Genomic DNA, 22,818 nt, shown 5'->3' on the forward strand with positions numbered 1-22,818 from the left:
ATGGTTTGATTCATTTACAGTGATACCTCTCACATTCATCCCCCCCCAACGCCGGTATGCATGCAGCGTCATGGTACCCTCCATTTCGGGCGTACCCTCTCAGAGCTTTTGCTGGTGTCCTCATGCGCCTCGCCCGGCTTACAACATTACCAAACCGATACCGCTCAGGTTCTCCTCGTCGAGCTTGTTTCTCCTGTCCACGCCGCCCGCGATGGGGGCTGCGCGGTAGTTGAACAGGTAGTAGTGCAGCTGGCCGTCGCCCGGGCCGAACTTCTGCTGCTCCAGGAACAGGCCGTTGTCAAGCAGGGACAGGCCGTTGAAGACGTCAAACTTGTACTTCTTGCCCATGATGAGGGCGTCGTTGATCAACGAGTTCAACCGTGTCTTGAGCGCCTCCTTGCTGAAAGGCGTGGCGAAGGCGACGTCCGAGGCGTAGTACCAGAGGTAGGCGGCGCGGACGACCTGGTGCTTTGAGCTGTTGATGACGGTGGACTCGAGGCAGTAGAAGGAGAACATGTCGGTGATCTTGCCGTTGGTCTGTCATCTATCAGTAACTGTCGCGAAAAGCAGGCGGATAAAAAAACAAACCTCGATGACATAGGTCCAGATGACCTGCTCGCCAGGTGCGTTCTTGTCATGGAGGAACCAGTGCCTGAATTCGTCCTTGGAGAACTCGGGCGCCATGTCGAAGCGCTTCAGGTACTTTGTCAGCAGCTCGCATGCGGCGTCGATGTCCTTCTCCTGGAGCTCGCGCAGGCCCTTGGTCGACGTGGCGTCCGGGAGCTGATACTTGCGGATCTGGTACTGCGGCTTGCTGTTGGGCGGCAGCGGGCTGAAGCCGACCTCGTACAGCTTCTGCCAGTTGAGGGCGCGGTGAAAGTAGCGGCACGTGCTGACGGGCTTGGGCAAGACGACACCGCCCGTGTAAAGACCTTGCCAGATCTCGCGCAGGTTGCTGCGGCGCGTGATCTCCTTGATGAGAACGGGCGCAAGGCGCTTGCCGCGCAACTTCTTGTGGACGACCATAAAGTTGACCTCGGAGCAGGTGACGACGTTCTTGCGCACGCGTAGGTTGACGGGGATGGCCGAGATGAAGGCAACGAGCTTCCTAGACTGCGATGCGCGCACACCGACGTGCCACTCCTTGCGCCAGCCGGGAGCCATGAGTGCCCTGGTAAATGGTTAGCTCGGGTTCGGGACCTCTTGATAGTTGTGAATTCCTCACCATCGGAGCATGGCTGGAGAGTAGTTGAAGCGGAACATGGCCTCGTCGTCCTCGACGTAGTGTCCGTTCAGCAGCTCGTAGACCTCCTTCATCTCGCCGTCGTCCTCGAGGTTCATGGTAACCCACTCGAAGCCAGTCACCATGGGTGATGGCTCAGTAGGCACCTCCTCCACCTTTTGAATACGGATCGGGCCGTCCTCGATCTTCTGCTCTGACTCGCCGAACTTGGGCACGGGTTGTGTCGCCCAGAACTTGTAGCTCGCCATGTCCTTGGCGTTCTTGCCGGCCGACGCGAGGCCGGTCATGATGTCCTGCAGGTTCAGCTTCTGCATCGCTGCGGCGGTCTCCTCGGCCGACTTGTTGCTGGAGCTGCCGACGCCGAGCTCGTTTGCGAGGGCCGGGTTCAGGGCGAGGAGCTCGGTGAGCTGCTGAGGCGTCAGGCCACCGATGGCGTCCTTGACGATTTGCTCGGGGTCGCTCGGCTTGCCAGTGAGGGCCTCCTTGATCTTCTTTCTCTTGGACTTCTTCTTCTTCTTCTTTGCGCTGGCAGCAGACGCGCCGGGCGCCGTCTCCTCGGGCGCATCCTCTCCGTCTTCGTCTTCCGATTCGACCTCGGGTTCCTTGCCCTTGCCCTTGTCGGTCGCCTCGGCGAGGGCGTCGTTGGCCTCCTTGACGGCCGGGTCGAGGGGTTTGGACTCTTCGGCGGGCATCTTTTCGCAGATTCGACGAGTGCGTTACCGCAATCGGTGTTGGAGAAGCAGGTTCTTTGTTGTGGTGGGAGCTTTCGGAGCTCTGGTCAAGCTTGGAGGTGGGAATGGCGGGGAAGAAGTTTTGGCGCACGAGAGGACAGTTTCATGTGCCCGGGCAGGTTCCAGCTGTGTGACTGCATCATGGCGGGGTCGCTGGCTAGGGACCTTGGTGTCTGCGGGGCACTATATGCTAATTAGTGGCCGTTCCATTCCCTTAAGCACCCCTGCCCCGCGTAGGAGCGCGCCCGCCAGCAATTTACCTGTCGATCACGAGAAACAAACTGCTCCAACCAACGATGAAGAGAAATTGTGAGCTTTTCCAAGCTTGTTGTCAGTTGTCGCATCCCAAATTGTGCCGTCTGGGGGAAGCATCTTTTGTGCAACCGAGAAAATGAGCGCTGACCGAATGTCATAGATAGCAGAATTGACGACCAACGTATACGGATGTGAATTCGGCGGTGTAGCAATTTGAAGGGAACGAATCTCTGTATCGTAAAACACTCTCAATCGGAGCAAGTGATACCCATATGTTTACATCAACGGGACCATCATATGACTTCTGCACAAAGCGACCTCGTCCAAGGCCTCGATGGTGAGCCGACAGCCCGATGAGCTGAATAAAGACGCCATTGGTCGAATTCGAAGAGCAATCCGGATTTCATCTGCAGACTGATTACAAGATAACATTGGTGAAAGCCAATCCAGAATACAATCGCCACGAGACGCTCCAACTTCAGAACCAATCAACTTTGATAGCCAATACTAGGTAAGCAGTGACAAGAGAATAATAACTCTATATAAGCACGCTAGGTCGTTCCAGCATTTATCCCGCATTCATCACATTACACACTCCAAACTGGGCATCTCCGAGGTTCTACACCGACTCCGCTCTAATGCTAGTGCTCTTGATTCTATACGAATGCCAACGCCGGGACCAAGACAAGACAAAACGTCTACAACGTTCTGCTGGTGTCAGAACTAGCTGTATCATAAGCAGTTCCCCCAAGGTCAAAAGAGCGCATGACGGCTAGAATCACAGGGGCATATCCCATGATATCGTTGTGTCCTATCTCAGTTAGGTGAGTCTGAGCTAAATGCCAATACGGGGGACTCACCACCGTAAGGGAACATCTCCTGGCGGATGATCACATTGGGCTCCGCGTTCCATGTCGTCACAAAGGCATTCTTGCCCTTGTGTATCGTCCGTACCTCCTTCCACGCCTCGAACGAGTGGTCGTCGAGCCCGCCAGGAACTGTCGCGTTGGCAGCGGAACGAAAGAGCTTGCTGCTCTCAGTGCAGGGGATGTCGGCGTCGTCCTTGGCCGAGATCAACGTCAGGCGAAGCCGCCTCTTGGTTAGCTTGACCAAGCTCTCCAGGCGGTCCGCCGAGGGCCACTTGTCGTATATGAAGGTCTCCATGTACTCCAGGAAGCCGGGCCAAACCTTCAGAGGCCCCAGGACGGGAAATAGGCCACCGATGCGGTAGCCGCTCAGCATCTTGGGCAGATTGCTAAAGCCAGCCACGAGGATGATGCCGCCAAACTCGATACCCTGAGATGCGTACAGCTCGGCGACACCGCTTGCCACGGCTGTGCCAAGACTCTGACCTAGGAGAACGATGCGGTCGGAGGGCACGCCGGCTGTGTTAATGACCCAATCGATGAGGGTGGCGGCATCTTGGATGAGGCCATCCTCGGACGGGGTACCAGTCGAGTGACCAAAGCCACGGTAGTCGATAGTCAGGACGTGATATGATGAAGTGTCAGTGATAACGTGGTAGCTGCCTGGTCGGTGGTTCTGGGCGACGTCTCCTGCGTTCTAGGACCAGTCAGTTTTTGTGAGCATTACGTTAAGCTCAAGCATGTCTTACTCCGTGGACTATCAACGGTTAGTGATTGTTAGAACTCGGACCTCGGGGTATGACTGACAGTACAACACGACCCGAGCCTCGGGGTCCTCTTTCAAGGCCCTGAAGGACTCGGTCTGAGTGAAGTCATGGCAGAAGCCAGATTTCTGCACCGAGAACCTCTCTTCCTGCTTCAGGTACTCGGGCAAGGGCATGATATGCCATGCGTACAGGTTGACACCGTCAGGGGTGTCGAGGGAGAAAGGCGTGACCTGGCCCTCTGCAGCGAATCAGGTTAGTGATGGCGCGGCTTACACGGGGTACGCGCGGACTTACTTGCGAAGCCCCATCTCTCAGGCTCGTTGACGTCGCGCCACCAGAGGGTGTTGATCTTGTGGGCGTACAGAAAGCTGGATGAGATGGTCAGTCTTGAGGTCCATGAGGGCGATAATGTAGCAGGCGGGGTCTCACTGTCGTTGGAAGAAAGGTGTTGCGCCAAGGGCGAGAAAGGTAAAGTAGAGGCCCAGAGGAGCCACAACGACCCAGACGGCCGTCCGGAGCATCGGCGACAGTGGGACTGTCATGATGGGCGCTTGTGTGTTCGTGAAAGAGCCCAGCAGAATGAAAGAAACCGTCGGATCAAATTGCGAAGCTTCCGAGTTATCTACACATGGCTGGTGGCGGTGTCGTAGCCACCGTTGATGACGCCTGATTGTAACCGGTTCCTGGCTTGTGGTCGGAATTGCCTGCGAGCTGGCAGGGATGGCGCTATCAAGGAAGATATCTCCGGGTACCTTCTGTCCTAGCGATATTTGGCGTATCACAGAGTACCTCCCGCTAACAGACCCAGGTCCCCAGAATGCGGCGACCCTCCCACATTTCTGGTGTCAGCCGCAAGCCGACGACGGATCATCCCATTGATATCAAATATGCTTTTTCCGTCCACGAACATGTCTAGCTATGGGTTTTATAACTGGATACGATACTCGAATCAGTATTCGCTTTTTCATGTGTGTTCGTCGGCACTAGTCGAGACAAGATAAGACTCTTCATTTGGCAGCGCACGTGTGATTGGGTTTAATCTACTGAGGCGGAGGGATAGGACGGCGAGGAAGCCGAAGCTACGAGAGAAATCTGGTCATTCCCTCCCCCCCAAAGCTCACAGCCACCCACCTTTACCCACCCGCACTGTCCTCTCTCTGTCCCGTCATCTGGCCATGTCAATGAATGGCCGGCTACACTGCACTGGAGTTCCGTGACTGGTGACGGGCGTAATAACGACGGGCGAGGGGCGACGGACGATGGACGATGGACGGTGGAAAAAGGGGACTGAAATGGGGAGTAGCGAGAGGAGGGAGGGCAGACGACGACGACGCGGATAGAAGTACTATGTACCTTGGCTAGATGACTGGCGAACAAAGTACATATGTACCGCGGTACGGCAGTGCGTGACAAAGCAACCGCGGCGCGATTTAAGTGGCCGGCGGGACCCAGTCATGCATATCGTCCACTCATGGCGCGGTAAATTCCCAGTTTTTCCGCCCTCATGCAGCTCCGAGCCAATCATATGCCCAGGTCCCTTGTTAAACCTTCATCCCGCCTGTCCTCTTGCCCAGCTGCGACTGCGCGGCACGGCACCTGTTGACGAGTGAGACTTGCACCCCAAGAGGCTCTGTTAAGTGGGTGAAAGGGAGGAATGCAGGAGCCCGGAAGCACTTGCTTCGCTCCAACAGCAGCAGCACGCACAGCACAAGCTGGACGGGAAGCAAGCAGAAGGGCGGCTACACACCAGACGACGCGGGTGGGAGCCTCAGGTACCTCCCACTTTGTACCTTTTCCCGCAAAGTACCTTACTTGCCTTGCCTCACTCTGTGCCGTACAGAGAGGACCGTCGGATACCTTGCAGTCGCGGGACCTCCCATACAAAGCTCTCATGTTATCCCGTCCACCCCAATTCAATTCACACGAACCCGTCCCCGAGTCTCCAAATCACTTCCTCCACACTCCCCGACAACACTCGTCTGCTGCCCACTGCTGCGTACCAAAACGCACCTACGTACGTACGCCCACGCACTCTAGCCTGCCCGCGACACGACGATAAAGGCATCGCCCTGAGGGATTCCCGAAAAGCTCCAATCCGATCAGCACGATCCCAGCCATCCACGACCCCGGCTCGCACTGCACTTGTACCGCTCACCACACGCCCACGACGAGACGCCGCCGCCGCGCGCAGTCGAGGCCTGTGGCTTCCTCCGCTTATGATGACCAAACCGACACGCTCGGAAACGCACTCGTGATACCGTGAACTTTGCGACGGGGAGACGGCATACCGGCATGGAGAGAAAGAGGAAATTGCCCGCGAGGGCCTCGGCGCGTGTCGAACACGTCGCAAAGAAGCGCACCGTCACCCCTCCCGAGCCTCGATCCGTTACGCCAGTTCCGGCTCCCGTCGAGGAGCCCCCGCCGCCCCCTTCGCTGCCCAAGTCGATCCAGGCTGGCAAACCGCTGCCGACCGTCGAGGAGCCTCAGCCCGATGACCTCCCTGCGAGGGAATACCAGTCGTACCAAGAGAGGTAATGCCCCTGCCCGAGAATGCCCTGTCATATTCGCCATTACCCAATGACTAACTCGTACCACAGCGGTGTTCTCGCCGAGTCGCTGAGTCGGTCGCGACACAAATGGATGGCCGAGGGTCTCTTCGAGAAGTACTGGACGAAGCCTGCACGGAAGAAGAACGCAACCGAGGACCCCAAGAACCCAGCCAAAGATACCATGAGCAAGATTGGGCAGGTCACAATCACGATTGAGCCGCATGTTTTCGAGGCTACCATGTGGGCGATCAAGGACCCCAAACCTCCTGCTCCCACCACGCAGGCTACCTTTCGGCCCATCCTGCAGTACGGCCCTCCCAACGGAGCCATGCCTCCTCCACCAACGCCCCCTCTCTCGCCATGAACGAGTCAAAGCCGACGCCGCCAGCACCAAGTTCTGCTCCGCCATCTCCTGCGCCTCAACAGATGCTGTCGAGGCCACCCTCGGCGGCAGCGAACGAGCCGCCAAAGGTGCTACCCTCTCCACGGAGCCTGGATCCCGTGCAGCCTGCCAGCGCAACACCCCCACCGAGGACAGTCGCCCCTTCACTGCCGACAGGTGTACCTGCGCCCGCTTCTGTCACTGCCCCGGGAACGCCCTCGAATCCTGCAGTCCCGTCTGCCATGGCGCCTTCAGCCCCCAACTCACGGCCATCGAGCTCAACACCCCAGCCAGGGGCAGGAGCTGCGAAGCCTGCGCCAGCTGCAAAGCCGCAGGGCACTGATCCAATTATCATGACCTTGGCAGAGAAGGCGTCCGAGGACCCTCATTTGCGAGACTTGATGAAACGTGTGGCGGCTGGTGAAGCGAAGCCTGATGAGTTAAGCAATTTCCAGAAGATCATTGATCAGATCACGGCAGAGTACAAGAGAAAAGGCGGACAGCAAGGCCCTTCAGCGGACAGGCTGTTGGTCGATGGGCGGACAGTCAAGTATTTTGCTGACGAGGTGCGAACTATTTTGGACATTGTGCTCGCCACCAATCCACGGCAAAAGTCGAGTGAGCTGCTTCCTCCTCGCGGGAGCGACCCTCTGGTTGTTGCACTGGTGAGGACGGCGCTTGATGACGCCAAGGTGCGGGCCATGATTCGAAGGATTGCCGAAGGCCAGCCGGGGTTTACAGACGCGACCGACCTCAAGGCAGCCCTTGATAGGCTGCACAAAGACCTTAGGGGCGGGCAAACCACCCCTCAGCCTCAGACTCCGACGCCGCAAACTCCTGTAAACGGCGTTCCGAATGGCCACGGCACCAAACCACCGGCACCAGCGCCTGCTGCTTCCCCAGCTCCAGCTACTGCACCGGCAACCACGCCGCAACTTCAGCACCCCCCTCAGCAGGCTTTACGGTCAAAGGGTCCTCCGCCACCTGCGAGACCTGACATTTCAGGCGTCTGCCTCGACTTTACGGGCGGGAATGGCGATCGATACCTGTTCCCAAAGTATAGCATCCTGGAGTATCTTCCTGGCGGACAGCAAGTCATTGCGTCCTTCCTCATTGTTCGCAAGGGCAGTCAGCTGGAATATGGCGGTGACGCGAAGCTCGACTATTATCAGCCAGTCACCATCCGGATATACGCCCATTCTGGTCGCCACCTCGAGTACCTCCAGAGGGTTGTGGCACCCCCTGATGAGGTCAGGAGGTATATGGACGACGTAATGGACAACATGACTAGGGCTGAGTACGTGCTCCTCGCCATGCGTCTCCCCCGAGGCGAGCGAGAACCCGACGGCGAGCAAAATGGCAAAGAAGCCACTGGCGCAGGCACGCAAATCGGTAAACCCGAACCCTCGGTGCCTGAACATCCTGCTCCCAAGCAGCAGTCCGTGTTGTGGGGTCCGATGACATCCAAGTTTGTCCAAAAATTCAACAAGCAGTGGTTTGAAGAGTGGAAGAAAAGCGAAAAAGCCAGCGACAAGAGGGCCCATGACATCTTCCGGGAGGCCTGTGAGGCCGTTGGTCGTGACCCCATGGACAAGGATATAGAATACGAGAAGATGATTGAGCTTTTGGCAGCTAAAGACGCCGAGTCATCATCTTAGCACGGATTTTCCCTCCATAGCTAGATGGACACCATTGTTCATCTGGCGCCGCACATGTATTACCTAGACGTAAATTCGCCGAGAAGGGGTTGGATGATCAAAGCGGGCGTGTATGTGTGTATCTGTTGTCAGCATTGAGTCTGAGCCGTTGCATTCGGGGCCACACGTTGTTGTGTTGTGTGTTTTTTTATTCTACTTTCAGGCCATCACGGGTCTTAGGGGATTTCGGGAAAAGGGGAACCGGAGTGGTGTGTGTATCAAGGAGACTGATTCTCCTTTTCCACTTTTTATTTTATCTCATCATTTAACCTTGGTGTTCAGAGAACCTCGGGCGTGAGGCCTTGGTGTGGATGCGGCTCGACTCATTTATATTACCCCCTCGAAAGCAAGATAGTCAAGATATTTATGTGTGCATGGGCATGCCTCGTGGCTGCTGAGTGGCCATAGCTCAGAAGGAGCTTGACCAACAAGGACCCATGAAACCTGTGATGTATTTGTCTGGCTTTTTGTTGCCTCTAATAGTTATGCGCGACGCCACCATTATCCCTATCTGGCTTTGACGTGGCTACGAAGATTGCCAAATCGGTACGCTGCTCAAGTCTGCCATCGCCTCTCTTCGCCACTACGCCATATTGTTCGATAAGTAGGTTCGGGAGATTCTGGAGCATTCGGGCGACAGGCTTGAAGAGATTGATGAATGGTCTGGAGTAAGAGTAGGGCTAGAAGACTAACTCGATTGCCTCGCCCAATTCAGTCCCAGACAAGGGAACGCTGCAGTGACTCGCATGGTTTCCCCACTGGAGTCTTCGATCGCCTCGGCAAGGGGAATGGAAGACGAGCTTATCGGTCGTCATGACCACAGGCGAGGGACGCCAGTTGTGGTCGAACGGTGAATTTCTCTCGCCAATGTAAGAGGCCTCAGTCGGCGAGGACGAAGATATTGTCGGCATCTGGCTAGGCGGTGTTTTCGGTTTAACGTGATTGTGGCGCTTTCACTAGTGATTGTTATGGTTACGATGTGATGGCGAAGGAAGTGAACGCGAGAACAAAGGAGCCAGACAAGATTGGGAACGAAACACAGCCTCCCACCGCGTAATTGACGACTGGTTGATCGACAATGAGAGTAGCTCAGTTAACATCTACCACTGTCACCGTACTTGCAACTGTGGGTGTTGTGATTATCTATCTTGTCGTTTTGGATGCACCTCCAGCCGTTGGATAACTTCCGGAAGCGGAGCTGTTGGCAAGGTATGGGTCGCCCAGATAACGGGGTCGGAGGGAGCTTTTTACCATGGGACGGAAGAGAAGTGCCGGCTGATGCAGTGTACGATGGAGTGGCTACCAAAGAGGATTCCTCGGAAGTGGCAGACGTTTCGTTTAATGGGAATCGAGAAGAAATGTCTCCCGAGGGACTAACGCTCAAGGTAGTCGAAGCGATTGCTGAACTCCCTGTCGCACCCATGGTGCCTGAAAAATAACTGGTGGGCTGGGTCGGTATCGATGTAGGCCTTGCAGGCGGTTCAGGTTTGCGGGTTTCCTTTCCCGGTGCTGCTTCGGTTAGAAAAGGTTTTCTGGGAGACTTGGAACCGACTTACTCAAATACGGCAGGCTATATGGTAAGAGGGCGAAGACTGGATTCAGAGTCAATGCAAGAGCAAAGAAGGCCACGGATAGCGAACGCATAATGAGGAGATTGATCAAGGCGAATACTGAATGGGCTAACAAAAGGCACGAGATGGAATGGCTGAATTGTGATTTCAAGAGCTTTTTTGACGGGAGGGCACACGGCATATATACCTAGTCTACCACACGATGCAAGTTTGTATTTACACTGATTTGTTTTTCATAATGGATCGGGATCAAGCAGTGCCCAACTCGATATCCAGGTATGGAGAAGGTGGCGATGACGGGAATAATCCCCCAACATCAAGGACCCCAAATGCGATGAAGCGGCGTCAATCCAAGTTGGAAGTGCAACAACACGCTAGGAACTACAATTGAGGTCCACTTTCTCTGCAAAAAGAAGTCAAGATGATAAACCGAGCCCCATGTTGGGGTTCAGATTGAAAGGACAAGCCTGTCCATTTTGGGGGCAAGGTCGAGAATTGAGGCCGCGATGACAGATGTAGGTTGAGCTGTACGGCGACGATACAAGGGTAGGACATCGGTAAAAATGATGATACGACCAACGACTAGGCACCTTTGGAAGAAGTCGTCGCTGTGTGTGACCACATGAAAAGAACGAATGGGAGGCAGAGGACGCAGCAGAATGAGAATGAGTACGCCATTATGGTTGGTTGGTCAACGTTCGAAGAGAAAGAACCAATAGTCGCCAATGCTGCACGAAGTCATCCAACGACGCTTCGCTTCTGCCTGAATCACACCTGACATCCTGTTTAGGTACCGATTGTCTCCAAGCTTGGGCGCCCCCAAAGCAGGGCCCCCAATGGCATGCCCTTCGTCATCCATCGAACCAACAGCATATGGTTTGGGGGTGCAGATGCGAAATTTGGAATCCATGTCAGGGTCATCGAATTGCAGCGTTGCTTTACTAACCTCGAGACTAAGGTAGAATGCAATGTCTGCAGCCTGGGCCTGATGAAGCCATCTTGAAGTCCTGGACCCCAAGAGCGAAGCACTGCCCCAACAAGCATTGCGCAAGTTCCTGGCCACGACAACGTTGTCGACCACACGCTGTGTGACTTGTCATCAGTAACTGAGCAGATGGCCCCACAAGCTTGGAAAAGAGGCTCTGCCAAGGAAAGCTGCTCAAGATCTGCAACTGGTTGGTCTCGAAACCCGCATGACTTGGGTCGATTTCCCCGCCCAGCAGAATCAAGTACACAGGCACACATGTGGCATGGCCTCAGAGCGGCAACAAAACGCTGCTGGTGGCCGTTGACAGGCTTGAAGGACCAACTATCCTTAAGATCAGAGGTGGTTGGCTTGTTTATTACTGAACAAAACCACGCCTGTTCCAGGAATAGGTGCCAACCACTTTGTGAGCTGACGCCGAAATCGTCCAGACAAGCATCACATCTAGGCAGTACAGTGGCACAGTTACAAGCATTGCTGAAGCCCATCTGCGGCTGAAACCAATGGGTACAACCCTCCAGTCCTCCATGTGTATGCTGTATAGAAGCTCTGGCATTGTATCGTCAGCGAGTACCCGGAGCAAGGCTGCTAATTCTGCCCGAGTCAGAGTCATTCATCAAGCATAGACCCATCCTGGCGATTTCCACAAGCATCTTGACAATGGCTTCTCTACTAAAAGGTCGTACAGCATGTGTTTGGATTGTTTCCGTGCCAATAGATACATGCTGTGCAGGGGTATACGAGAACTAGACAAAAACAGTTGGATTGAAAAGGAGCATGGAAGAAAGCATGTGAGGAGACAAACGCGTGTAGGCAGACTGAACGGTTGATGAATGTCTCTCCAATGAAGTCGACGTTATGTTAGACGACTCCATTTCCCACTCCGTAATCAAGAATTTACTTTTTGGGGACGGATACCTTGGTACATGTCCGAGAACTCTGAAATAGTGAGGAAATAAGACAGGCGAATTCCCCTACGCTTTTGTGTTATGGCAAATTGCCGTCATGTGATTGATATCTGACACCAGGAGTCTGGTTACCAGTATTTACCAACATGGCCTTGTTGACGTTCAGCTTACAGTCCTAGGCACATGGAGTTTGACTTTTTGCATCTCACCACGAAGCCTAGAATGACAGTGTCATATAGGGATGACGCAGATGATGGAGGCTCTGGAGGGGGTAGGAGAGATGGCTAACTGTACCATGGCACAACTGGTGAAAGATTCCTAAAAGTCTCTTCTGCTCGATACCTTGATGGATCAACGTATGACATGCAAAACAGTCATCACTGGGGCGTATCCCGTTGAGCGGAGTGTTGAGTTGGCATTCGCAGATTACATTGAATCTTCGACGATTACATCCTCCAGGGGCTTAGGAGAGGCGTGCTGAAGTCAAGGACAATGTCTCGTAACATTTCTGTTACGGGAACTTGGGCAGCAGAGTTCCACAAAATGCATGTCATCAAGGTTGAATATCAGCCCGTCGGCTGGAACGACATCATCTACACTGGTACCCATCATTGCGAGTAATATTCTTCAGAACCTTCCCTCCAGGTGAACATCGTGTGTGTCGGATTCTCAGCCACACACCCATTCTACTGAGTTAACAACTCACATGTTGATGAGTTTAAGATACCAAAACCCTGTAAGTCTATATAATTACAACCTAACTCGTCTCGAACCTCAAATCTCCTCTTCATTCTCATCACTCTCTCATCCACTCCGATTCGTTCAAACCCCATCTTTCCACCATGAAATCCGCAACCCTCATGCCAGCCCTGCTGGCCATCGTCCAGGCGGCACTGATCCCCAATGACCCTAAAATTATCATAGTCCCAGACTCGGTCCTTGACGCTACCATCGACGAGCCCCTCAAGAACTTTGTCCCGGGCCCCGTAGCTGGTACAGACCCTTCCTCCCTCCCCCTCCCATCCTTAAACGAGGGATTCGAATCCCTTTCCTCCCCCGAGGAAACCTCTCTCTCCGGTGCCCAAGCCTGGGCAGCCATCGAGCTCGAAGCCACCGCAGCCCTCGAATCCTCCCCAGAAGACGCCGAGAGGTTCGTCGAGGCCCGTGCCAGGGACCTCTCCGAGGTCGCCAAGGGGCCCGGCGGCAAGAAAGGCAAGAAAGGCAGCGGCAAAAAAGGTGACGGCAAGAAAGGCAACACCACCTCCAAGCCAGCCCCGCCCGACTTCCACCGCGGCGTGACGAGAGAGCAGCTGTGCACATACTTCCGCGGCATTGCGTGGAAGACGGGCGACTTGCAGCGCCCAGTGTACCAGTGGCAGTACGAATATGTGCCTTGGCTGATTCAAAACAAGGGCCCTTACATCGTATGCCTCCCATGGCGACCCTCTCCTCCAGAAACTCCCTTCTGCCACCTACTACGGAGCTAACCCTGTGATACAGTACGTGCTCGATGGCCTCCGTCACATCGAATGGATCCTGTGGAAGATTGAGCGCTCCCTGCAGTACACCACCAACTTCACCCCCGAGGAGGAGCGCGCCATCATCCGCTGCTATTACCAGGTACGTTCTGTTCCCCCTTGTACCTCTAGGACCTCTCTCATAGAGTTCAACCTCCACTAACGCAACACAGTACTCTGGCTATGAGAGACAGGTGACCCGCCTGCCTACCGGCGCCCCGGCCCCAGTCAGCCCCACTACCGCCGCTGCGATCCCGGCCTCCACGGGCAACGCCGAGTTGGCCGAGGCGGCCATGAAGCCCCCCGGCAAGGGCAAGGGTCCCGGCACCGGCAAGAGCCCCGTCACGACCCTCCCGGGCTCCGACCGCTGGGCCCGCCCCTTCCCCTCGCTGAAGAAGCTCCTCCGCCTCATCACCGCCAAAGCGCCCGTGTCCAAGTACCAGTCGTACGCCAACCACCGCATCCACAACGTCCTGCAAAACCTGGACCGTTCCGCCATCGTAAGTCCTGCTCTCGATCCCCCGTTCTCTTCCACCCGAGAAACATCGCCCGCCGGAGTGATTTCGGGAGAACTGACCATGTTTCGTCAGGGCGCCGCCCAGGGTTTGATCAACAAGTTCCAGAGCACCGCTGCCAAGGACTACCTCGTCTACGATATCGAGGAGGGCCAGGGCCTCAAGAAGGCTCTCAGCGAGGCTATTAATGCCTACGAGGTCAAATAGACGCCTCCGCTTCGACTTGTATTCTCCAAGTCGTAGACCCCTATTGCTAATAGCGGTAGCCGGTGCTGATGGCGGAGAAAGGTGATGGAGTGAAAGTAATTTGTAATAGGACGAGCTCGAACTTGCTTCTGTTTCACAGAGATCGTCTCTCATGTTTCTCTCGAACTGTTTTGTGGAAGTTGCCAATGGGGTTGGGTTTGTCTGTCAAAAGTTATGAACGACTTAGCATCGTAATAGAACACGCATTGAAAACCCGGTCAAGTGATGAGATTTTGATGGGCTTCGGCTACTGTACGTCGAGGAAACTGGGTCAAACAGAATGTATCGAGATTGTATCAGTTGCTTTTTGAGAAGAGAGAGTAGCCATAAAGATCTATTTGCATATCATAATGCTGTACAAGTCCGATTGACGCCTAGTCCCAAAACGCCACGAAGACAGAGTCACATCTTGGTATCAAACACTCACACAACATCACCTGCTAGGGGCAATTACTACGTTCGAGGGCCTCATCAATGGCTCATGCCATTGATCCACCGCTCCGGTGGTTGCCCACGAGACCAGCCATTTCCAACAATGCGCGGTCGGCCTCCAAATCACCGGTTCCCAGGTTGACCTTCCGCCGGGCTTCCGCTTCACGATGCTCCCAGGCCCAACGCTCGGCCTGGGATTTCGCCTCTTCATCACCGCCACAGCCCCAGACCTCGAGACTTTCAATCTCAAATCGATCCTGGAAGTCAAACTTTCGTGACACGCTCGTTGCGAACGCTCCACCGCCCGCGGTCCAATCGTGGTTGAAAACTCCAAACTCGAATGAGTCGTCTAGTAGCAAGGAAACGGCGCCGAGGGACAACGTCGTATTCCGCCGGTGAGCTTGGCTTTGTCGAGGGTGTGGGCATCCAACGCCGAGCATGGGCCGATTAGTAGGCGCCTTAGTAAAGGAGATGAATTCTGAGTTGTATCGAGAGGCAGGGAACACATCATGGACCGGCTCCAGCTGGAAGAGAACCGTGTCTCTCTCGCCGAAAGTTTCCTTGGTAGTATGCTTCCACGGGTGGCTAACGTACACACCAAAGGTCAGACGGTCACCCTTACTGCCGTTCGGGAATCGGCGCGGGGGAATCGACGCGGCGAAAGTTGTTTCCTGGCTGCCGTGGGGGTCGCCGTTGATCCGCGTGCCACGCACCAGAAGTATTGTAGGCGCTCTCCAATTGAACACTTTGCTCTCGAAGCTTCCCGTAGAGAACCCGTCTTTGTTACCGGAATAAAGGGGTCTGAGTCGTCTGAACAGGTCTGATCCTGGTAGGAAGAAGGACAGCTGGGAAAGGACGTTCAAGTTAAGAATTTCGCCCGGTTCTGGCAGCAACGGCTGCACGACTTCTTCAGGTTGCTTTTCAGCTGCCGGCTCTTCGCCTCTGTGTTTTGTAAAGTCCAAGTTCTTGGAGAAGAGGAAGTGCTCGAAGAGGGGGCTGAACCCATTGAAGAGATTAGGGAAGCAGACGGGCAGCACTCGGTTGAAGTGACTGAACTTGATGCCGGGGGCCTTTTCGACGTTCAAGAAAGCCGCCAGGATGTGCTCAGCAGTAGCGCGAAGGCTGTCCAGTTCGTCACCCGTTACGCGGGTGGAATACATGGACAGTCTCTCCTGGGCATTTAGGGGAGCTATCAAGATGAGCAACATGAGCAACTTGCGGAAGTTGTCGGCTGGAATCATGGCTCCCTGCATCTTCGGTGCGTCGCCTTGCCAGACGGCGTCGTTGATATCGAGTAGCTCAAAGGCGGCAATCTCGAGATCGTCGTCGTCGTCCTCTGGTTCCTCGGCCGGCTCGTCGACTGCGAAGCCTGCGACATGGCTCCTCGGCTGTGAGTCGGTCGTCTTTTCCTCCTTCGAAGATTCCTCGGCGGAGATGGCAGCTTCGGAAGCCCTACGGTCGTAGACTGCAAGACTCTTGAAGATGAGCTTGGCGCGGTCGGTTGCTCCTTTGGCCAGAACCCGCTTGTGTCTCTGTGTCATGATCACGACCACCATAACCATCTGGTCGATGCCGAGGACGGCGGGCGCGTCTTGGAGAAAGGGGAAGGCGCCGATGTAGGACACCATCTGGAATATGACAGGAGAGACATGGAGGATGTCGGGTATCTCGAGGAAGCGGGCGAGGGTGTCCTCCTTTAGGTAGCGGATATCGCCCTGCTTGTCTGCCAGGCTTTTGAAGACATCTTTGAAGGAGTAGAGTTCGAGCGAAGTGAAGCACTTGTCGGCGAAGCGGCTGGCCTATTGTGGTGTTCGTTAGCAAAACGGGTAGAACATGGATTGTGCAGCCATGTTTGATGGCTGGAAGGTCATTCTGCGATGGGCGGCTTACGAGTTCATGGGTGAGCTCTTCGTGCGACATGTGCCGCGAGCTTTCGTCAGACAGTGCTTGTCCCATGTTAAGGTTTCTGCAGTAGGTCAAGAGGCATCGGTGTATGGTGTTGAAGGTGTGCAATGGGCTTTAGGGTGATTATCACCTGGCAAGGCCATGTTTGAAGGGGGGGAAAGGGAATGGGAGGTTAATGACGGAAGCCCCTGGGGTGCATTCACCGGCGGAACGAAGCGATTGCATAATGATTAGAGCCCAGAGACACAGAGTTCGCCCAAAGCCCAGCGCCCAGACTCAGCAGGTGTCAGATCAGTCCTCTTTGCTGTTTCTCCGCCAAAGCTGGGCGCGTCATGTTCTTGGGGAACGGAGCATGCCCCGCAACGTCACTTTCACTGGCCCGAGCTCCCCTGCATGCCCCTCTAAGGATTCACAGCAGACAATGCAGACAGGAGACATGGGCCGCGTACGCTGTACTTGCTAGGATCCCTGGAAGATCTTTTTGGTGAGAAATAATGAGCGTCTCAGTGCACCAAGGATCACGACAAGGCTGTTAACCCTGTTCTTGTCAGTCGCTCCTACGCATGTCCCTACAAAGTAGGTTTCACTCGAGATCAAATAGAGCTTGTCAACTGGGCCCCCAAGGCTCGTCAATGGCCTCGCCCTGTCCTTCCAGAAATCAAATGATTCTTCAATTCAACCAGATGCGCCACCTTTTGCCCATGTTTTTATATACGACGGAGCGGAGTCTTCAATGAGACAGTGTGCCCGTCCTCGATGCCGATGCCAATGCCCATACTATACAATGCGGCCGTGCCGTAACTCGGTACAAGTCCGCAGTCAGTCCACACGGGGCCCCTATTTCTTAGGCTCTTCCGACGAAGGCTTCCGGCCGTAGATCTCCCCGATGGTGCTAAGGGAGCTCTTGGGGTTCTCCTTCTTTTGCGGCTTCTCAACCGACGGCGCCTCGGACGCGGCGTTCCCCTCCTCGGGCTTGCTCCACGCCGAAAGTCCCAACGCACCGAGCACGCCCCCCGACTTGACCTTCTCGCCCTCGGCCGGCGTCTCGCCTCCGGCAGCACCGGAGTTCTTGGCCTCGAACTTGGCCCTCCGATCCTGCAACATGGCCTTGAGAGCCTTCTCCTCATCGTCGCGAGCCTCGAGCTCGCGGATCCACCTCTGCCGCTTCTCCTCGGCGTCCTTGGCCTCCTTGATCTTGCGCAGCTCGGCGGTGCGTTCGCGGTCCTTGTTGTAGTACATGCTGCCGGCCACCATGGCGAAGACGGTGAAACCCTGGGCGGCGACACGCGCGCGGAACATCTTGTTGGCTTGAGCCGAGTCGCCTCGGCGAATGGCGCGCCAGGCGCTGACGAAGGCGAATACCGTAAGACCGCAGCCTGGCGCAAGGTTAGAGCGTTGGCTATCCGAGGTTGTAGAGCTTACGCACCAAGAGGAATCAGGGGCTCCTCTCTGAGCTTGCGGAAGACCTTGTGCAGGATGCGCTCATCGTAAAATTCGCTACAGGTCGCGTGATGTAATTAGCAACCTTTTTCCCCCCAGCGATACAGCTCCCGCACATCTCGAATCAACTTACTTGTTCTCGTCGAACGACGAGGGCATGGGCTGGTCGAGCAGCGAAGGCTTTCCGTCGGGGCCGGGCATCTTGGCGATTTGCAATTGGCGTTGTGGTGGTGATGGGAAACGTGCCGGTGGTGAAGGAGGCAATCGTGCGATTCCACTGGTCGGCGACTTCGATGATGAAATGGACTTTCTGGACCCTTTGCCTTTCGGGGACTGGATGCGCCCAGAGCTCGACCCTTGAGCAGATTTGCGGCAAATCCCGACTGTTTCCGGCTGCTGAGACCTTACCTTAGGTAACCACCCACCCAAGCGTGCCAATGTCTTATCTTTATCTGCTATCGAACTGTCGATGCACGGGCCAGACCCTTTCGATTACAGACCCCGGCTCGGGGTGCTAGGTAAGGTAGCGATGTCGCCCTGAACGCCCAGAACGGTGGCAGGGAAAGGCGCGCGCCAGGCGGAAACATGGGTGCTGGAACCAATCCCCAGCGCCCAAGACGCTGCTTACAGGCCATTGCTGCAAAGCACACCGCAAAAAAACCGTCTGATTTTACCCCGCGAGCCGACTTGAGCTCCGATGTCAGCCCCCACTATGAACAAATTTCCAGTTTATTTCAGGCTGGTGTTGGCTCCGGTCCCGTCCCCGTCCCGTTCGTGACTCTTTCGATGTGGACTTGCTACTTCTGTCCCGGACCGTGACTCGAACTCTTCCACTCCTCAACTCACTCTTTTCTTCAAAGTCACAACAATCATGTCGGAGAACGCAGAACCTCCCGTCGTCGCCGTCATGACCAACGGTAACCTCAATGGCGTCAATGGCGACCACCCGCCGCGCCCAAGGACGCCGCAGCCGCAGGGCATGTCTTTGACGGAGTACAGCGCCAACCCGTCCACGCCCCCGGAGGAGAGGCGGAACCGCATCAAAGGCATTGTGCCTGACGACTTTCTCCTGCCCGATGGCCACCCCGACGTGAGAAGCCCTTGCTCCGATTCAATGGCTGTCTGTTACACACAAGCAATGCTGACAGTGCATATGACTAGTACCTCCGACTCATCGCCGCCGCAACCTCCCGCGTATACGAGGCCTGCAAGATCACGCCACTCCAGCCCGCCGTGAACCTCAGCAACCGACTCGAGTGCAATGTGCTTCTCAAGCGCGAGGACCAGCAGCCCGTTTTCAGCTTCAAGCTGCGCGGTGCCTACAACAAGATGGCCCACCTCGACCCCGCCAAGAGCTGGAAGGGCGTCGTCTGCTGCTCTGCCGGCAACCACGCCCAGGGCGTCGCCTATTCGGCCCGGAAGCTCAAGATCCCCGCGACCATCATCATGCCCGAGGGGACCCCTAGCATCAAGCATCTCAATGTCGCGCGATTGGGTGGTCACGTCGTCCTGCACGGCGCTGACTTCGATGCAGCCAAGGAGGAGTGTGGGCGGAGGGCGCTGCAGGATGGACTGATCAATATCCCCCCCTTTGACGACCCGTACGTCATTGCGGGCCAGGGAACTATCGGTATGGAGTTGTTCGGCCAGATCAATATGTCCAAGCTGGACGCCATCTTCTGTTGCGTCGGTGGTGGTGGTCTCATCTCCGGCATTGGTGTTTACGTCAAGCGCATGGCGCCTCACGTCAGGATCATTGGTGTCGAGACCTACGATGCCAATGCTCTGGTGCAGTCTTTGGCCAAGGGAGAGAGGGTGGTTTTGGACAATGTCGGCCTGTTTGCTGACGGTGCCGCCGTCAAGACAGTAGGCGAGGAGACGTTCCGCCTGTGCAAGGACGTCGTGGACGAGGTTATCCAGGTCACCACGGACGAGGTCTGCGCAGCCATCAAAGACATGTACGACGACACCCGCGCCGGTCTCGAGCCCGCCGGTGCTCTGTCCATTGCCGGTCTCAAGAAGTACGTCGCCCAGAACCCGAGCGACCGCCGGAGATCCATGGTCGCCGTCACCTCTGGCGCCAACATGAACTTCGACCGCCTGCGTTTTGTCGCCGAGCGCGCGACCCTCGGTGAAGGCAAGGAGGCCCTGCTGTCAGTCAGCATCCCCGAGAAGCCTGGCGCGTTCGCCAACCTAATCACCAGCATCATGCCCCACTCCGTCACCGAATTCTCCTACCGTTATGCTACAGATGAGGTCGCCAACGTCCTCATTGGTATCTCCTTGACAGCCCCGGCATCCCAGAGGACGCAGGAGTTGCAGATGCTGCTGGAGCGCATCCAGTCACACGACATGTCGGTGACGGATCTGTCTGGCGACGAACTCGCCAAGAGCCATATCCGATACCTCGTCGGTGGTCGCTCCAACGTGTCCAATGAGCGTTTGTACATGTTCAATTTCCCCGAGCGTCCCGGTGCGCTGGAGAAGTTCCTCATGACCCTTCGCCCCAAGTTCAACATCAGCCTGTTCAACTACCGTAACTACGGCGGTGACACGGGTAAGATCCTGGCGGGTATCTTGTGCCCCGACAACGAGGTCGAGGAGCTGGAGAAGTTCCTTACCGAGATTGGCTACCCTTGGGAGGACTGCAGCCAGTCTGTGGTCTTCAAGACTTTCCTTCGCAGTTAATTGAGACATTCAAGGATTCGCGCGGGGTGATTGCAGTTTGGCGTCAGGAGTTTTGCGAAGTAAATATTTTGGGCGATTTACGAAGGAACAAGCGTCCGCAGGACCATTGCGCCGGATTCGGGTATGACGATACAGGGACAAGAGAGTTTCTCGGGCTTCAACAAATCTCTCTCATACATAGACTACTGCATTCAACTGGACATATGTCAAGAAAGGATTTACACGCAAGCGTGATTGCATCTCACAGTGCCCTTCCCTCTAACCGTTGTTCTAATTACTAGTGACTTTTGGCCGATACCGCAGCATCGCGATAAGCAGCATCGTCCCGATAAGCGCACGGACGTTGGCACACGTGACAGCGCCAAGACGTCGAAAATGCTCCCATCGAAGCCATCCAGGCCCCTTCACCATCAGCGCCATCGGCATCGCGAAGCTGCACGCCCTACGACACATCTCCCAGCCCGCCAGCTCGGATAGCTCCCGTCGAAAAATAAGCGTACAGTCAAAGAATCCGTCGACGAATTGAGCTTCCGAGCGTCCCATTTTCCCCCGAAACCCGACCGCCGATTCTCAATCTCGACCCGGAAAACGAGCAGGACAGAAAGAAAAAATGGCCTCCCTCGCCGCCTCTCTCCGGTCCTTGACCCTCACCACCGCGCGCGCGACGATCCCTCGCGTCGGCACGACAGCTACGGCCACGCGCGCCCTGTCGACAGCGATCCTGACCAAGAAGCCGGCGCAAAAGACTGAGTCGGTGCTCGTGGCGTTCGGCCAGAAGACCGCGGCCGTCGGCAACGCGGTGGTGCAGCAGACGAGGGGGATGAAGGTGCACAGCTCCGTCAAGAAGAGGTGTGAGCACTGCAAGGTGAGCCTTTCCCTATATCGAATTAGTGGTTTGGTGGGAGATGTGCAAGCTTGGGGTGGATGATGAGGGTCGGAAGAGGAGTTGGGCATACGATGCTAGAAGGGGACAGAATCAGGAACAGAGGGAGATGATATTTGCGATTGAAAGGTTGAACTTTTGCTAACGTGAAAATCGGCAGATCGTCCGTCGCAAGGCGGGTAAGAGGCACAACGGATACCTGTACGTCATTTGCAAGGCAAACCCCAGACACAAGCAGCGCCAGTCTTAGAAGGTTGGCCCAGAGCTTGAGAGATGAGGAGACAGAACCGTCGTGGCTGTGTATGAGAGATTTCTGTACAATTAGCACGAAGATGCGCGAGTGAGGATACGGGGAGTGCGAGGAGGTTGGCAACATAGACAGCGTTCCGTCATGCGCTAGACACATCTCCAGGGGGGTTGACGGATCTCGTGGGCCGTCGAGCGAGGAAGCCCATAGGAAGAGAAGAATCCCCCGGCCATCGGGCACTTTTGCAGCATGGAACAGGCAGCAAAGGGTTGGGCCTCTGTATTATACAAAAGATATCTACACAATAACTCTACATTCCGCCAACTACATTCCGTCGACGTAGCGCTCCATGCCCTGCCACTCCGTCTTGCCTGTGGAGATGAGGTAGCGGATGTGTCCCTTTCATACTTTTGTCAGTCTGGCTTCGCAAAGATGAGAGGATGAGCAGGACGCTTACGAGATCTGTCACGTCTCGGTGACGCTCAAACTCATCGCGCGCAAACCGGCGCGATTCGGCGCGAGTGTTGGGGTCCGCGATGCGCCGCGTGCCGCGGATGATTTCGCGGTAGAGCGAGATGGCGCGGGATCTCTGGAGGAACTGTATAGACGGTCAGTCTACCGTTTTTTCTTTCCCATTTTAAAATGACACGGGTGTCTGCGTCTCGAGTATCCCAGGGGTGAGATGCAGGTGGGAAGGCGATCTTCTTACATGGTCCAGACTCAGCGTCTTCTTTCCGAGCCGCGACTTGGCCGGGCCATTGGAGTAGCTGCGGACGAGGGACCACAGGAGTGTTTTGAGGGGCATCAGGCCGGAATCTTGGGGGAGTCGACTACATCTGACGGTTGTGAAGCTGAACAGGCGGGACTCGATGAGAGCTTCAAACGCACGCCGGAGCCTCTCAAATGTGGAAACTTTTTGGAGTGGATGAGGTCAGGACGGGGAAACTTCGGGTCGAGGGGGAGCTCCCCTGGGTCTGGGCGGAACGGGCCC

General features: G+C 55.7%; 11 protein-coding genes and 1 non-coding gene across 12 annotated transcripts; 6 read left to right on the top strand and 6 right to left on the bottom strand.

Annotated features, from left to right (window-relative positions):
- Positions 1–138: 138 nt before the first annotated feature.
- On the bottom strand, positions 139–1,935 carry ColSpa_01702 (glycylpeptide N-tetradecanoyltransferase; the record flags this gene model as incomplete). The annotated part of the gene is made up of 4 exons (XM_049267914.1): positions 139–537; positions 589–783; positions 1,036–1,171; positions 1,442–1,935. The coding sequence occupies 4 exons, from the start codon at positions 1,933–1,935 to the stop codon at positions 139–141; spliced, it is 1,224 nt and encodes a 407-aa protein (XP_049123871.1).
- Positions 1,936–3,045: 1,110 nt separating this feature from the next.
- On the bottom strand, positions 3,046–4,404 carry ColSpa_01703 (protein ABHD12B; the record flags this gene model as incomplete). Its single annotated transcript, XM_049267915.1, has 4 exons — positions 3,046–3,792; positions 3,886–4,100; positions 4,157–4,230; positions 4,292–4,404. 4 exons carry the CDS (start codon positions 4,402–4,404, stop codon positions 3,046–3,048), a joined length of 1,149 nt encoding a protein of 382 aa, XP_049123872.1.
- Positions 4,405–6,154: 1,750 nt separating this feature from the next.
- On the top strand, positions 6,155–6,397 carry ColSpa_01704 (uncharacterized protein; the record flags this gene model as incomplete). Its single annotated transcript, XM_049267916.1, has 1 exon — positions 6,155–6,397. The coding sequence occupies one exon, from the start codon at positions 6,155–6,157 to the stop codon at positions 6,395–6,397; it is 243 nt and encodes an 80-aa protein (XP_049123873.1).
- A 42-nt stretch (positions 6,398–6,439) lies between these two features.
- ColSpa_01705 (uncharacterized protein) lies at positions 6,440–7,136 on the top strand (the record flags this gene model as incomplete). Its single annotated transcript, XM_049267917.1, has 2 exons — positions 6,440–6,651; positions 6,719–7,136. The coding sequence occupies 2 exons, from the start codon at positions 6,440–6,442 to the stop codon at positions 7,134–7,136; spliced, it is 630 nt and encodes a 209-aa protein (XP_049123874.1).
- A 10-nt stretch (positions 7,137–7,146) lies between these two features.
- Positions 7,147–8,451, top strand: ColSpa_01706 (uncharacterized protein; the record flags this gene model as incomplete). Its single annotated transcript, XM_049267918.1, has 1 exon — positions 7,147–8,451. The coding sequence occupies one exon, from the start codon at positions 7,147–7,149 to the stop codon at positions 8,449–8,451; it is 1,305 nt and encodes a 434-aa protein (XP_049123875.1).
- A 3,228-nt stretch (positions 8,452–11,679) lies between these two features.
- ColSpa_rRNA_004 lies at positions 11,680–11,795 on the bottom strand. The gene has a single exon (XR_007414235.1). It is a non-coding gene; the product is annotated as a 5S ribosomal RNA (ribosomal RNA).
- Positions 11,796–12,796: 1,001 nt separating this feature from the next.
- On the top strand, positions 12,797–14,193 carry ColSpa_01707 (uncharacterized protein; the record flags this gene model as incomplete). The annotated part of the gene is made up of 4 exons (XM_049267919.1): positions 12,797–13,378; positions 13,410–13,574; positions 13,645–13,971; positions 14,062–14,193. 4 exons carry the CDS (start codon positions 12,797–12,799, stop codon positions 14,191–14,193), a joined length of 1,206 nt encoding a protein of 401 aa, XP_049123876.1.
- Positions 14,194–14,711: 518 nt separating this feature from the next.
- ColSpa_01708 (reticulocyte-binding protein 2 a) lies at positions 14,712–16,620 on the bottom strand (the record flags this gene model as incomplete). Its single annotated transcript, XM_049267920.1, has 2 exons — positions 14,712–16,463; positions 16,555–16,620. The coding sequence occupies 2 exons, from the start codon at positions 16,618–16,620 to the stop codon at positions 14,712–14,714; spliced, it is 1,818 nt and encodes a 605-aa protein (XP_049123877.1).
- Positions 16,621–17,406: 786 nt separating this feature from the next.
- Positions 17,407–18,210, bottom strand: ColSpa_01709 (respiratory supercomplex factor 2 C1565.01; the record flags this gene model as incomplete). The annotated part of the gene is made up of 3 exons (XM_049267921.1): positions 17,407–17,945; positions 17,996–18,066; positions 18,143–18,210. The coding sequence occupies 3 exons, from the start codon at positions 18,208–18,210 to the stop codon at positions 17,407–17,409; spliced, it is 678 nt and encodes a 225-aa protein (XP_049123878.1).
- Positions 18,211–18,880: 670 nt separating this feature from the next.
- On the top strand, positions 18,881–20,697 carry ColSpa_01710 (threonine synthase; the record flags this gene model as incomplete). Its single annotated transcript, XM_049267922.1, has 3 exons — positions 18,881–19,099; positions 19,171–19,649; positions 20,064–20,697. The coding sequence occupies 3 exons, from the start codon at positions 18,881–18,883 to the stop codon at positions 20,695–20,697; spliced, it is 1,332 nt and encodes a 443-aa protein (XP_049123879.1).
- A 610-nt stretch (positions 20,698–21,307) lies between these two features.
- Positions 21,308–21,830, top strand: ColSpa_01711 (50S ribosomal protein L36; the record flags this gene model as incomplete). The annotated part of the gene is made up of 2 exons (XM_049267923.1): positions 21,308–21,562; positions 21,741–21,830. 2 exons carry the CDS (start codon positions 21,308–21,310, stop codon positions 21,828–21,830), a joined length of 345 nt encoding a protein of 114 aa, XP_049123880.1.
- A 321-nt stretch (positions 21,831–22,151) lies between these two features.
- On the bottom strand, positions 22,152–22,632 carry ColSpa_01712 (LYR motif-containing protein 2; the record flags this gene model as incomplete). Its single annotated transcript, XM_049267924.1, has 3 exons — positions 22,152–22,226; positions 22,285–22,416; positions 22,537–22,632. 3 exons carry the CDS (start codon positions 22,630–22,632, stop codon positions 22,152–22,154), a joined length of 303 nt encoding a protein of 100 aa, XP_049123881.1.
- Between the last annotated feature and the right edge of the window lie 186 nt (positions 22,633–22,818).

The sequence above is a fragment of the Colletotrichum spaethianum genome, assembly GCF_022836535.1.
Source record: "Colletotrichum spaethianum MAFF 239500 DNA, contig03, whole genome shotgun sequence".
Lineage (NCBI taxonomy): Eukaryota > Fungi > Ascomycota > Sordariomycetes > Glomerellales > Glomerellaceae > Colletotrichum > Colletotrichum spaethianum.